This window comes from Haliotis cracherodii, unplaced genomic scaffold, assembly GCF_022045235.1.
Source record: "Haliotis cracherodii isolate W230 unplaced genomic scaffold, xgHalCrac1.p SCAF_12, whole genome shotgun sequence".
Classification (NCBI taxonomy): Eukaryota; Metazoa; Mollusca; class Gastropoda; order Lepetellida; family Haliotidae; genus Haliotis; species Haliotis cracherodii.
This window is the reverse complement of record NW_027266267.1, coordinates 18856529-18872481: the sequence shown is the minus strand read 5'-3', so window position 1 is coordinate 18872481 and position 15953 is coordinate 18856529. Positions and strand designations below refer to the sequence as shown.

Sequence of the window (15953 nt, the reverse complement as noted above, 5' to 3'; positions counted from 1 at the left end):
GCTGTGTAAAATACCCACTGATATGCTCTTCCTCACATGCATGTGACCGAAACATATCCTGTCTTGAACAAAAAATTGTTATGTTCCTAATCTACTTTACCTATCATCCGAGCAGGCAGTCACCACACTTGGTTGGACAGTCCCGGGTTCGTTCCTGTGTTGTCTCGCCAGTGCAGCTGTCTTGGAGACAAGTCCTTGTTCTTCTGTCTTTGACAACCCGTTGTTTGGTGGAACAGTCACGGTAACAGTCCCTGCTCTTCCATGAAGTCCAGTCAGTAAATTCTGAAACGGTCGTCCAATATAAGTACATGTAGTAAAGGCTTGACTCATACAAGGTTATTAAATCTTTGTTTGTTTGGTGGGTTCGAAAATTTACAGACCGCCGTTATGTAGCTTGAATAATGTAGGGTGCGGCGTTTAACATCAAACAAAGAAACAAACTGCAGAGCGAAGTGAAATGACATATACGCCACGATCATCCATAATTCGATGACATTTTTTTAAACAGATCTTCAATCTATTGAATACGCTGTGTGAAGGTCAAGGTCTTATATAAAGGGGGGCGCGGGTGGCCCAGTCGTCTAAGGCGCCGCGATTCACTGTGCAGAGTTGCGAACCTTGGGCACGCAAAAACATATGATTGTTGGTTCTAATCCTATTTCGGCCTGATTATGTTTCTAGGTTTGTCAGCACCATACCCGTGCTCGCGGGTTTCACCGAAGTGGTAAACGTCTGAGACCTGCATCACTTCGGGCTTTCCTCCCACAATAAGCTGACACGCCGTGATATAACTGGTATAATGTTAAAAGCGGCTTTAAACCCAACTCACTCACTCACTCACTCTTATAAAAAGTGATTGTCGAATTCATTAAAATGTTTATATTCCATGCAACTGCTTCATTGCAATATGTTCGCTGTTGATTTATGAATAACATGTATTAATTTTCTACATAACTAGTGCACGGCAATAAAAGAAAGGAGATGGTAACAAAAACACAACAACCCTTGATTCCATTCCATATTGCAAACTGAACAGTTATGTTTACACTCGTTATTGAATGTAACGCACTATTAGGGATACTCTGTCTCTCCTGATATAAAATAGGACCGTCTTCGTGGTCTCGTGCATATGTATATGCGTCTGTCAGGTGAGTGGATGGTTGGTTGTTCAATCCCCTAGCCCCGTCATACCAAAATATGTTAAACGATAGAGCTTGTTGTGAAACGACGACTGGTCAACATACTGTGTCTGAGTTGGGTGTAAATGTTGAATTGCAACTCAATGTATCTCAGTGGGCCTAAACATTATAGTATCAGTTATATATACTATTTAAAAATGTCAACAAAAGTCCAAAAGTGTCCTTGTTTAACTGGGAGGAACACTGGGCCTTCTAATGAAAGCATTTAGTACTACTGAGGTGCTGGGTTCAAGGCTGCGGTCTAAACGTTTTTAACTTTATCCCAAACTCCACCTCCTGGCTAATGACCAGGAGTACATTTTTAGGGAAGGGCAGAAGGCCTCTTCCTTTGGATGAGGGCTGACGGGTTTGATATGGCAGAACACACATAGAATGATCAGGTTTTTTCCCTTACCTATTATGTACAAATGATCTAAATTAGAATTATGTTATCTAAGGAATGTTAATTTGGACAATTTGATATTTGAATATTTGTATACTTTGAAAGGTTCAGGTTTGCGTGGTATTCTTAGCAACCGTTTTGTTTCTCTTTGTAGTTTTTCTCATCTTCATCCTCATTATGAGGTATATTATCTAATACGCTAACGCTGCAATGTTACAAGGCCATATGTTTCGTGCAACCGAAAAACAAACTTTTTGAGAGTATCCATAGATCATATCAAAAGTACTGAAGCTTAGCTAAGATTAGACCAAATGTTAGCTTTTATTTTCAACAAAATATCTAAGTTAGACAGTAGGGTATAAAAGTAACGTATACCAGCTAACACTGGCATTTATAGAGACCATCTGCTTCCATAACTAGTTCCTTAACAATGATGTTTAATGGACTTGTATTAGCATATTAACGGGTGCCTTTATGTGATGGATTATAAATATTACAATAAGGTCAGTGGTAATATATTTAAAATGGATTTAGTTGCTATACATATATATTTTTGGTGATTACTTTGTTCTCTAAGCTTCCCCTACACACACATCTGTATTATATCTGATCCGTGTCACATATCTTTGTTTCATTAACAAGAGACAACTGAATAAAAAAAGGTGTTACAAAAATGGATTTCTCAATAACATTCCCAGCTTTATGATGGTTGGTAAACCACAAAAAATAAGTGCATATGTTTAGAAATACTCAACGTATTCTCTTCATCTCTAGACATAATCTATTGGAAGTAATCCATGTAAATTATATGTAGTATTTGCTAACCCTATCCAAAATAGGACATATTCAGTGCATTTCATGCATATTACTGACTTTGTGGGTGTGTCAAGTTATGTGCACCAATTATAAAATCACCTCATTCATGTAACGCCATAGTATGTATTCCTACACCTGGAATGCTTATCAATCTTGTCATGCTTGTCTGTTTTGAAATATACCACTGTTTTGGTTAAACTAATGGAGATAACACACGTTTGCGTTGTCGAAGTTAATTATAAGAATTGACTGTGGATGATTCGAAAAGCTGATGTACATTTTTTTGTAATAATCCTCGAATTTATACAGCGTGCACAGCGGTTTTAAAGTATTGCCACTATTAAGGTCCAAAGCCTGACTTGCATCATCGTCCCATGGAAGCACTCAATCTCGAATTGTGGCCTGGGGAATGTACACACTCCAAGGCCACAGTGCTTGTGCCATCCAATGCTTCCTATAAATGTTCGATTGGATTTTAATCTGGAGACCTGGAGCCAAGCCACAGATTCATATTAAACATGCTTATAATATATTAAACAATTGCAGTTAATTTAACTAAATTTATATTTTTAATATGCCCTTCCTTGTTGACATATCTCACAAATGTGATTGGATGTGTGCATTAATATTACGTGTCACCTCGCTATTGTCACGAGGTCATATACATAATACATGGAATATGATTACAACCATGTTGAAATATCGCCATCGTCGTAATGTTAGCAAATTTGATGAAACAAATTTTGCCGATTATGACCTATATTCTCCCATTGAAATATGATGGGCTTAGCGGAGATATGAAACGCGACGTCTGAAAACTAGAACAATAACTCTTTAATTTGATCAGTTGTAATAGGATAGGACCGCTTTGATTATGAAATTTGGCCTCCGGATTTTATTCATATGACAAGTAATATATTTTGCATTTTATGATTTCATTATACAATTAATTTTAAACATATCTAACAATTGTTTTTTAAATCATATACTAAGTGTGCTTGTAAAATGTCGGAGCTGAATGGGCTCATAATAAAGAAGATATTTACCTATACTGTATTCTAATTTCATGCCAGTGTATGCAACAGAGCCATCTGTCGAAAGAGTAACGTTGACACTGCTTCCACGGAAGATCCTTTGTGATGTATGACACAAATTAAGAGACACGCCATCTGAAGAAGAAACAATGAAACCATCGTGTTTATCACGTATAGATTATTGCGTACACATTTGCAATCATATCTTGTGCTCCGAAACTACACATCTCTTCATCCGAATTTAATCATACTTCCAAAGGAGATCACATCATATGGGAGCCTTTTGCAAGCTTGAGAATCCAATGCAAACAAAGTATTGTGGATTTTTGAGCCAATCAACCGTCGGCTTTCTTAATGACTCGGTTTTAACCATTTCGATTTGGACATTTCAATCTTCGCAAATGAACATCCACACTAATATATATACTCTTCATAATACATGCCACAATACCAACAAATGATTGAATGTATAAAATATCAACAACAATATAACAGGGACACCGCACCGATTTAGAAGCCCTGACGGTGATGAAAATGTGGCCCTTCGTTGGGGCATCCTTCGTCTCAATCCAAACTATAGTGATGCCTTCTGTCTTAATCCCATCTCTAGTAATGCTTTCTGTCAAGTTCCCATCTCTGGGGATGCCCTCTGTCCCACTTCCATCTCTGGGGATGCCCTCTGTCCCACTTCCATCTCTGGGGATGCCCTCTATCCCACTTCCATCTCTAGTGATGCCCTCTGTCTCAATCCGATCTCTAGTGATGCCTTCTATCCCATTTCAATCTAGTGATGCCCTCTGTCTCAATCCCATCTCTAGTGATGCCTTCTATCCCATTTCAATCTAGTGATGCCCTCTGTCTCAATCCCATATCTGGGGATACCCTCTGTTTCATTTCCATTTCAAATGATGCCCATTGTCTCCATCCCATCTCTAGTGATATCCTCTGTCCCACTTCCATCTGTAGCGATGCCCTCTGTCCCACTTCCATCTCTGGGGATACCCTGTTCCTCAATCCCATCTCTAGTGAAGCCCCTTGTCCCACTTCAATCTCTGGGGATACCCTCGGTCTCAATCCCATTTCTAATGATGCCCTTTGTCCCAAGTCAGTCTCTAGCGATGCCCTCTGTCCCACTTCCATCTCTGGGGATACCCTCTTCCTCAATCCCATCTCTAGTGAAGCCCCTTGTCCCACTTCAATCTCTGGGGATACCCTCGGTCTCAATCCCATTTCTAGTGATGCCCTTTGTCTCAATCCCATCTCAAATGAAGCCCTCTGTCCCACTTCCATCTCTGGGGATGCCCTCTATCTCAATCCAATCTCTAACGATGCCCTATGTCCCACGTACATCTCCAATAATGCCCTCTGTCTCAATCCCATCTCTGGGGATCCTTTCTGTCTCAATCCCATCTCTAGTGATGCCCTCTATCTCAATCCTATCTCTGGGGATACCCTCCGTCTCAATCCCATCTCAAGTGAATACCTCTGATACCCTCTGTCCCACAGCCATCTCTAGTGTGGCCCTCTGTCACAATCGATTCTCCGGGGATAACCTCTGTTCAACTTCCATTTCTAGTGATACCCTCTGTCTCAATCCCATCTCTACTGATGCCATCTGTCTCAATCCCATTTCTAGTGATGCCCTCTGTAAAAATCCAATTTCTGGGGATACCCTCTGTCCCACTTCCATCTCTGTTTATGCCCTCAGTCTCAAACCTATCTCTGGGGATACCCTCTTTCTCAATTCCATCTCTAGAGAAGTCCTCTGTCCCACTTCCATCTCCAGTTATGCCCTCAGTCTCACACCTATCTCTGGGGATACTCACTTTGTCAATTCCCTCTGTCCTCACTTCCATCTCTGGGGGTATCCCCACTCAATCCCATCTCTAGTGATGCCCTCTGTCACACTTCAGTCTCTACTGATGCCCTCTGTCCCACTTCAGTCTTTAGCGATGCCCTCTGTCCCACTTCCATCTCTAGGGTGCCCTCTGTCTCAGTCCCATCACTGGCGATACCCTCTATCTAAATCCCATCTCTTGTGATGCCCTCTGTCCCACTTCCATCTCTAGTGATGCCCTCTGTCTCAATCCCATCTGAAGTAAAGCCCTCTGTCCCACTTCAGTCTCTAGCAATGCCCTCTGACCCACTTCCATCTCTAGTGATGCCCTCTGACCCACTTCCATCTTTAGTTATGCTCTATGTCTCAATCCCATCACTAGTGATGCCATCTGCCCCAATCTCATCTCTTGTGATGTCCTCTGCCCCACTTTCATCTCTGGTGATGCACTCTGTCTCAATGCCATCTCTAGTGATGCTCTATGTCTCAATCCCATCTCTAGTGATGCCTTCTGCCCCAATCTCATCTCTTGTGATGTCCTCTGCCCCACTTGGTGATGCACTCTGTCTCAATCCCATCACTGGCGATGCCCTCTGTCTCAATCCCATTTCTAGTGATGTTCTCTGTCTCAATCCCATCTCTTGTGAAATATCTCTATCTCTGGATAGAGTGAGTGAGTTCAGTGTAACTCCACTTTTACCAGCGTGTCAGCTTAATGTGGGAGGAAAGCCCTAAGTGATTCAGGTTTCAGACGTTTACCACTTCGGTGAAACCCGCGAGCACGGGTATGGTGCTGACAAACCTTGAAACATAATCGCCTTAGACGACTGGGCCACCCGTGCACCCCCAAACCTGCAACCCCCATACTTACACTATGTTATATATTAATTTTCGATATCATACAATGTATCATACGTAGATCTAGACGACATGTGTGAACCTTCAATAGCTTGTTGCTTGAACATTATCTAGTATACCATATGTCTTACCTTCAGACAAATGTTAGAACATGAAACACAAAAGTAACTGCAAAATGTATGTATTGTATGTGAGGTGAAATTGGGTTTAACGTCGCGTCCACGATTATTGCACTTATATAACGACGTCCACGCGCGTATGTGTGTGTGTGTGTGCGTGTGTGCGTGTGTGTGTGTGTGTGTGTGTGTGTGTGTGTGTGTGTGTGTTTGTGTGTGTGTGTGTGTGTGGCTGCTTGTACTAGTCCGGACTGATGCCGATTTATAGTGCTTTGACTCTGAGATACCATGCCACAGTTTAACATGAATACCCCGACTCAGACACAGTATACTGACTCCGAGCCGACCGGTCCTTGTTTTAGCCCCGCCAGGCAGGGTAACAACAGGTACCATCTTTTAACGTCTTTTGGTATGACGCGGCCGGGGATCGAATCCCGGACCTTCCGCTCTCCGGGCGGACGCTCTACCACAAGCCCACGGAGGCGGACGCTCTTTCATAAATCCATGGAGGCGATTTCCTGTATAAGGAATAAACACTATGTCATAGGAGTATCTACCATCCACCAAAACACACGCGTGATAACCTAAATATACCTACCGACAGATATCGTTACCGAATCAAAAGGACACTCCATTTCATAAGACTCCACCTCCACTTTTACTTCACGTGCACCAGTGGTGTTGCTTTTGATCAGGACTTGGCACTCTTGGTTGTTAAAATATTGACCATTCCCGAAGTTGGGCGTCACTATTTCCTTGACAGTGATGTCAGCATATACCAGAGACGGTAGAGTACAGACTACAACATACATCATGGCACATACAGGCATGTAGTCATGAACGTAATAGACTTTCAGTTAAAACTGGTTTTATTACCTTGATATGATTAAAGACATGAACGCCAGAGAATAAGCAGGGCACTCAGCTAGATAGATGCTTTCGTCTTTCCCTTGACGTAATTGCTCTTTTTATATCAAAGTGCACATGTTCTCTAATAGCCAGTACTGGCCATCACGATAGCCAATTCCACGTAAACTGCATTAAAAGCCTCAGGAATAATTGGGCATTTTGTTTTTGATTGCTGCTTTTGGCAACAACCCGTGCACTTATCATAAAGCGTAGTCTATGTATCATAGTTGCTTGTTTTCAACATACGATTGGCACTTCGTTCCCAGTCTATATCTGTAGGTATTCTAACAATAATTACATAAAGAGAATAACACTTCGTGTCTGTTGATAGCAGCTGTAACAAGAATTCAGAATCGTGTCAAGATGTGAGTGAAAAAAAATGGGTTTGCCGACTTGTGACGAGGCTTTAACTGACACGAGAAAGGGACCTGTGACATGTTTTCAATACTTTGTTGAAGCACAGGTCCACATCAAACAACATAGTTATCTATACTTAAATATGTAGTCACTTTCAGAAAAGCTTGTTTCTGAACTAATCAGTAAGTGTAAAATACACATTAGTTTCAATAATACTAAATTATAGATTTCCATATGTTATCCAGATACGCCCTGCTGAGGGCGTTCAACAAATGACCGGTTGTGTGAATAACTGCAGCACAGTGAAGACAGGATACATGTGAGTGACATAGACACGTGAAAACTACTAACAGTACTAATCCAAAAGGCTAAAGTTATTGTGACACACATGCAGCAAACATAATCTGTCACTGCTGAGAATGAAATATTATTAAATGGAAAGAAAAATGTGTCATCGAGCAACAGTCCACACGAACAGCGCATCCGGCATCTGCAAATGAGCCACAACACAAGAGGGGGACACACGGTCAATAGCGAGTGTGTTCATAGTGTGCATTGATGCAGGCCTGTCAAGGTCCTTGAAAGTCCTGTGGAAGATCATTCCATATCCGAGGAAGGATTTGGGCGAGTTTTTAGTGGATGCGGATGACGTCATAAACGTCGCTATATTTCATCCCAGACGATTTAATTGGTGACAATCCGGGTATCTTGCGGGACAGGGTAACACATTAAGAACACATGGCCTGATGTTACGTTCACCTGGGACTCCTGTAGACTACTGCCATCAGCTCTGTGAAGAAGGATACGTGACTCATTGGTGAGGAGAACTCTTCTCCAATCCCAATCTCCCCATCACAAGTGTTGTCTGCTCCACTCGCGACGTCGACGTAGATGTTCTGGTGTCAGCCGTTGCCGTCGGGTTTGGAGTCTTGCACAGATGTCGTAGACGCGGAGACGTTGTTAAACTGTCCAAGATACCCCTCTGTTGCCAGGTGTGGTACGGGATGTCAGGGTTGCTGGCTGGAACCTGTGTCAGAGGTACATGATTCGAATCCATCGGTCTTGACTTCGGGTCCTTCCTGGTTTGGTACCTCTCAATCTGGGAGACTACCCGTGTTTGCTGCCAGGATTACAGACCTTCTGACAATCTGAGTAAAGGAGAAGGTTGCAGTGTTCGGGAGTTTTCACATTCTCCGAAAAGTTCTGGGTGGATTTGACTAGGCAGCGCTTCCCGGGAGAAGTCCCATTCACTGTCTGGGCTGCGTGTAGAGGGAGCAAGGGCCCTGTGCTGATGATGAGCCTCACCAGCCAGACTGTGCCAGGATCACCAAAACCCTCTTTGCTGCATTTTTTTTATCTTAATCTGTACGTAATAATAATAATAAAAACAATTTTATTTTATTGTGCACTTTTGCACACATTGATATATCATGTAAAGACTCATAATGAAGACAAGCCATTCCACAGTGTCCTAAAACGCGCCAGGATGAGAGGATGTTGTGTACTGCTGGGCAACCAGCCGAAGCACCGTATCAAATCAGCCCAGGCTCAGTTTTTCAAGTCGAGGCTATATGAACGATCATTGCATCGTGTTTATGTGTAATGTGTTAAAAAGCGCACCTTGAATGGCGAAGATTTGCCTGAAAAGTGAAACAGAAGGCTTGCTGCTCAGGACCAGTCAATTCCCACCCGTCAGTGTGTCATTTTGCATCAATTACAAACATAAAATGTAGATTATCCAATAAATGTAATGAAACTGTCCACAACATTGTCAGTGGAATCACAGCTTTTGCACAAACACAGTATCTTATATTAAGTGACATGATGGAGAGGCTCGATCTTTTATTACCGTCTTTCCCATGCTTGTGGTTTGGAATGTCCACAAGCAGTAATTCCTATCTATATGCATAAAGAAACAGAACCGCAAGAAGGGAAGCAGAATTCGTTGCCATGGGGCCTCTTGCCTTAATGTCGTATCCCCCAAATCTTACGTAGATGATATCAATGAGGAGGTTCAGCATTTCACATATTATTTTCTCAGTCAACTTCAGATAGCTTGTGCTTTCATTTTGCTTTAAATTGTTCTGGAGCTCTGGATATAGATACGTTACTGTATCTAATGTCACCACGTTTGGTAACAAATGCCCAATGGATCATGTTTGTCATGTTTGTGAGTGAATGAGTGAGATGGGTTTAATGCAACTTTTAGTAGTATTACAGTTAGCGTGTCAGCTTAATGTAGGAGGAAAGCCCGAAGTGATTCAGGTCTCAGACGTTTACCACTTTAGTGAAACCTACAGCCATGGGTGTGGTGCTGACAACCCTAGAAAGATAATTATTGCGAACCAGGATAAGAAACCAACAATAAAGAGATTTCTGTCTTACCCAAGGGACGCAACGCTACAAAGCGAATCGCGGCGCCTTAGACGGCTGGGCCACCCACCAAGTTGAAATAAAATGTTTTGACAGAATAGAACTTGTATTTTATTCTCACATTGCAAACACGTCAAGCGAATTCCGAAAATTAACATGGTATTAATTCCCCTTGCCTCAAATACACTCTTAAAAAACGGAGATTATACATTCATAAATCTAATAAAACCGAACCCGATCATGTTTATATCGTAGAAATTTCATAATCATGAAATCATTAAATTTCATTAAATTTTCGTGTAAACATGCAGATCACCCTAAATTTAATGTTGTGACGTCGCAACGGATCAATTCGATCAAAACGAAGCAACGTGAGTGCGTATTTTCCGTACTGTAGTGACTATTCCTCTGTCAGCAAGAATTAAAAGGCGGGGACAAACACTGCTGACACACACATGAGAAATCAGAAAACGAGCCGTTAAAATGCCACGTCTATCAGAAGCACAGCGCATCAACGCGATTGCAAGACGGATGAAACACAACAGCATGGGGCACAGGCGATGGATGTGACCGCATTGACCATCTCTATCCTGCAGCGCAATGTTGCCCCCTTCATCAACGTTAATGGCGGCATCTTTCAGCAGGACAACGCCAAACCCCACGTCGCGCATGTTTGCACTGTGTTTCTGGATCAGAACAACGAACCTATGCTACCCTGGCCTGCCTGCTCGCCACACTTGTCCCCCATTGAACATCTGTGGGACGTGTTGGATCGTCGTGTCTGTCAACGTCAACCACAGACACTTTAGGAACTGTTTTAGGCGCTAGAGTAGGAGCGGCAGAACATCCCCTGGTCTGTTATTCAGACTTTGATTGCATTTACTGGCAGTCGCTGCCATGAGGTGACAGCAGCTCGAGGAGGCCATACTCGTTACTGACTTTCCACCTACCCAAGACGTCTTTTACCTGTTTTGTTAAGTGCATATTGTACAGCAATAATTTCCCTATACATTCCCCTACTTATAATGTTTATGAAATCTGAACTCGCAAAATAAACCCAGTTGCAATCCTGATGTATAGTTTCTTTTTTTGAAGAGTATACTTTCTGTGAATACAAAGAAACTCCTTCCTTGATCGTATTAAGGATTATGATTAGTCCTTGATATAGGGATTTGGTGGTACATTTGCCGGACCTAGCGATATACCTCTCTTTGTACGGAAAACAACAACAAACTTTACAATTTCGTTCCTCCTTTTAAATTTGTGCATTCTACCGATGACAACACCCCACACTGAATTAACCCACTATGCAAAAACATTCAACAGATTCCTCTTCTCTGTTTGTCCATCCATTCTTTGGCTAGAAAGGAAATGTTTCTGTGTGTTTCCCTCAGATGACTTTGGCCGAAGTCATTCATGAAGAAGTATGACTGAGGAATATGACATTGGTGATTATTCTCACGTCATCACATACAACAAAATACGTGGTCATTCACTTATTGTACTGAGAACTTAAAAACATTGAAAGGAAAATCCTATCTTATTCATATACAGGGTATGATGTTTTTCATGCAAAATAATGATCACTTCCAAACACCCAAGATCACTGAGCTTATCTACCTTATTACTCTGGATCTATCAACACCTTAAACGTGTTTCAAGTTATCATTTAAGTGGTGATAACTTTCGTTGTGAATGGCCTCGTATATTGGCATATATCCTGGTTAACGTGAGAGAATGGGAGTGAGTGAAGTGAGTGAAGAGGAAAATCCGGAGTGATGCAGGTTGACACTTTGGTGAAGACTAAGACCCCTACTTTGGTACTCAATGAAATCAATGATTACAGAATGATTGACTGAGTATTTGTTTTCAGTTCACTTAGGCTTAGCAAATGCTTACAAGGGTATCGTTTTTTCGACTCGTACCTCAATCCTTATTATTGAGTTTGACGTCGCTAATATGTGATATGTATACCCTATTGATGAAAAACAGTTATGTAAATGAAAGCAGACAAAAAACGAGATTGATCAACATTTCCGGCGTAGGAATACATATTGTGGCGTGACATGAATCAGGTGAATGTTTGATAGATGCATATGTTTTTAACACTCATCCACAAATTCAGTAGCCAATCATCAGAGAGTAGCATCAAACAAAGTTCATAGGACCTATCAATCAATACAACAAGCGAGAAGAACTACAACTGTCAGACAAACGAACCGGAAGAAGCATGTGAGGGAAAGTTCGGCTGTTTTAAATGACTTCGTCTGTAATTATTATGTCCCTGAGAACTGGAAGATAAACTTTTCAAAATGCGAGTTAGAAATGAAATCCGAAAACATGAAAATTGTTCAGCTGAGGCGAACTCAGGATGATCATGAGGCGAGTATGTTAACTATTTCATTCCGTCTTGGCCTGCGGGCTCCAATGGTGGCTTCGATTATGATTGCATGAAGTCCACTAATAAGTCCTACGCATGATAATACAGGTGAGCAGAAATGGAATTCCATCAACAGTTAAATTGGGATTCTGTACTTGGTGAAAGTAATTGGCCTCGGTGGGCGCTGCTTACTTTTTTACATTTATTGGGAAATGATTGCAATAAGAGGTGACCAATTTAACTAATTAGAATGCAGGAATTTTAGTGTATACAACGAAGATTTAATTATAATCAGGCTTATTTTGGTTTTCTGTGACCAGCGAATCCTGCCACTTCAGGGTACATAAATGCACCATAACTTTATACAAATGGGCCCCCGGTTTCCAAAATACTAACAATATGGCAATGACTTACTGTGCTCTTCGAATTCTACCTCCTGATACGTCATGACAAATGTCGTACTCTCAAGCTCGTCGTATTCAATGGTGATGTAGACAGATCCATCAAAAACGTAAGTGTATGGGATTGTGCCATTCCTGGTATCTTCCGGGAGTTTAACCAACACACTGTCGGTGGTAGACGGATCTATACAAGAAAGAAAAATACTTACATCGAACACAAGCTATGACACGGCTATGTGATAGGCATAACCTACATAATTTTATATTGATTTATGTTGTCTAAGATCACTATTTACTCGCAGGAATGTTATAGTCTCCTCAGTCATAGTGGTGACAGACTAGATGACAAGACTATGAATACAACATTACACAGCAATGAAACATGAGTGAAGCATACTGAATCCGATTTTAACATGTAGAGCTGCTTTAAGCATCATAAACAGCAGAACCACCTGGTCAGTTTTACTAGACATCCATCAATATATTAACTAAGACAAAATTGTTATGGATGAGCAACTTCTTTATTACAATTGAGCGACGTTTCGGTGTAGATTATAACACCGTTATCAAGCAAATGATGATAACGGTGTTAGAATCTACACCGAAACGTCGCTCAATTGTAATAAAGAAGTTGCTCATCCATAACAATTTTGTCTTAGTTACCATTCCAACTTCTAAATGCCACTCGCTGTATCCTCGAGGGGGGTTAAATTACTGTAAAATTATTGTCCTCCTGAGAGGGTACATAAGTTCCTATTCTGTCAAGGTAAATTTAGTACTACCGTGTTTTTAATCGTAGAATATGTGTCATTTTAAGACGTGAGGCTAACTCTGCCAATAATCGCCAACCACTGAAGGGATGGTGTAAATCCTGCTGGGGTCCATGCAGGTAGCAAAAGTACTGTAAGTCCCCATGGACCCTGGCGTGGTGATCTACCCTCAGTTGTTGGTGATCTATAGCCTGTTTTTATTTTGTGTTGTAAAATGTTAATATCGTTTTACATGCTCTCTGACTAGTTTTATGTACATCTGTGATATTCTAGTTATTATACTGCCCGTCGTCGGCAGAATTGTATGCAGTTTAAAATATATTGTTCATGTCAACTTTTGTTTCGTCACGATATGGCTGAAATATTGCCGATGTGACGTTAAACTTTAACTCACTCACTCACACTCTAAATGCCACTCAAAAAAGTAATCTATATATTGCTGGGGATTTTCTGGTATGACACGGACAGGGTATTGCACCAATGGCCTTCACTCTCTCACTTCACCCAGCCCACTACACCAAGGAAGCGGGATTAAGTTAAGCAATTTTGACTATACGTTTGTGTTATTACTCACCTGTTGCGAATATGTCAATAGGATCGAACCCGATATTGACAGTGGAGATGAAATCAAGTTTCAAAGAGGAACCGGCTGGTACGGTGATTTGTACTGTACATGTCACATTAGTCGTCACATTTGTCTCTATGCTCACAGAGGTGAGTGTCTGGGGTGTTGAGTTGGCTGCTAGAACTGGTACATTATCACAAACTGAAAAAAGCAACATTTGATTATTATTCTAAGAGCAACAGTAACTTGCGGTATTCTAGGTCGTAGGACTTTGGCATTTATTCGAGTGTGAAAGTGATCCCTTCACCATCTATACAGTAACCCCTGAAAGAAAGGAATGTGACACAAAATCCATTGTTACTTTTTCTTAATTATCTTCGACTCTGACATTCACACTTAAGTCTTCAGAATATTTAAAAAATAACATACAATGTGTATATGTACACGTTCAATATTCCAGTGTCTCATAAATACCATTAAAGAAATAGAGAATTTGAAAATCGTTTGTCCTCTTCCAACTGACTTATAAAAAAACCTGTGAAAAACAACACTTCAAAGTAGAAACAGTAACATGGTACCTACTGTCTACTGTTCCTGCAACCAACACTAGATCCCAAACTGGAACACACAGCATCAGGTGGAGCAACATCTACGGGAACAGAAACATAATAATGATAATGATGATGCTAATGGTTAATAATAATAATGATGATGATGATGATGATGATGATGTAGACGACAACTACAACAACAATGTGATGATTGACCTTCAGAAAGCATATGGACTTTGAAGCCATGGGATGTATTGACCTATCTTAGTGAGTACTTGTTGTACTTGAGTCTTGGTCTGCTGGGCATGAAATGTTGTATGGGGAATAGATAATGGAAATATTTTAGGTGATTCGTTCAGTCCTTTGCTTTTTGGGGCATCGACCTTCAGTTTCCTGCTCTATAGGGAGGATGGGTAACACCCTCATTTTCCACATCTCAGATACCCAACATTCCTTTCTCCTTTTCTCATCTCCTTGAACTTGCCAAAGTTGAATCCAATTTTAATGACCACGCTCTCCTTGTCGAGTCTTTCCCGAAAGACTTTGGTAACATCTTTGGACTCGACAAATGCAATACCCTCCATCTTAAACTCGTTAAGGCTATGGAATGTGGCTCAGTTGCGTTACAAGGGGTAGGAGTGACTAAGAATCTTCGACAAATACGTATTTACGGATGCAAGTAAGCGACACCGTCAAAAGTGCACACATCAAAGGAGAGGCGAGGTGATGGTGTTCAACAACGCGTTCAAGATTATTCCACTTATATAGCGACATGCATGCATGTGGCTGTGTGTACTAGTCTGGACTTATCCTGATTTTTTATAGCCCACTGAGATACCATGCCACAGTTTTAACATGAGTAGCCCGCTATGTTTTAGACCCATAATGAAGAGCCCCAGGCTGGTAACAACTAATTCCATGTTTTAGCATCTTAGAGTATTACGAGGTCGGGGATCGTGGTTTGATTAACAAGAAGGCCTTTCATGATGGAATGTAATTGTGCACTTGTTCACATATTTATTTGTCTAGTGATCCATATTAAGACTGAAAACAAGTCATTCGATAGTATTCTTAAACAACCCATGGATGTAATACAGAATATCAATGTGAATGTGTATTTTGTTGATGGTGCTGCGCGGTACAGAGATGAAAGTCGGCCACTGACAAGTGCCATATCAAATCGACCCAGAACCAATATTTTTAAATATGTCAGGCACGTCTGATTTACAACAGTTATACAGTTTTTTTTTTAAACTGAGATAATGAAGCGGCTTCTCCCAAAGTAGAATCTGGTACATTCCAGGCTGAGACTGTGGAAGGTAAACATGATTTTTTAAATAATTCAGTTCGTTAATTAGGCTCATAGTCTTCGTTTGTGTCTCCTTTTCATTTTATAAAAAAATGT

At 41.1% G+C, this 15953-nt stretch overlaps 1 protein-coding gene across 1 annotated transcript; it reads right to left on the bottom strand.

Annotated features, from left to right (window-relative positions):
* Nucleotides 1–103: 103 nt before the first annotated feature.
* LOC139457141 (uncharacterized) lies at nucleotides 104–15132 on the bottom strand. The gene is made up of 7 exons (XM_071238570.1): nucleotides 14998–15132; nucleotides 14580–14646; nucleotides 14007–14198; nucleotides 12676–12846; nucleotides 6841–7041; nucleotides 3444–3566; nucleotides 104–282 (listed from the first exon to the last, which is right to left on the bottom strand). The coding sequence occupies exons 1-7, from the start codon at nucleotides 15130–15132 to the stop codon at nucleotides 104–106; spliced, it is 1068 nt and encodes a 355-aa protein (XP_071094671.1).
* Between the last annotated feature and the right edge of the window lie 821 nt (nucleotides 15133–15953).

Bases quoted from the DNA above. Each gene is read 5' to 3' on its own strand.
- LOC139457141 (XM_071238570.1), bottom strand. From the start codon at position 15,132: ATGGAGGGTATTGCATTTGTCGAGTCCAAAGATGTTACCAAAGTCTTT. The intron at 14,199-14,579 runs GTAGGTACCATG...TGCTTTTTTCAG, and splicing joins GGTTGCAGGAACAGTAGACA to TTTGTGATAATGTACCAGTT. The intron at 12,847-14,006 runs GTGAGTAATAAC...TTTCTTGTATAG, and splicing joins TATTGACATATTCGCAACAG to ATCCGTCTACCACCGACAGT.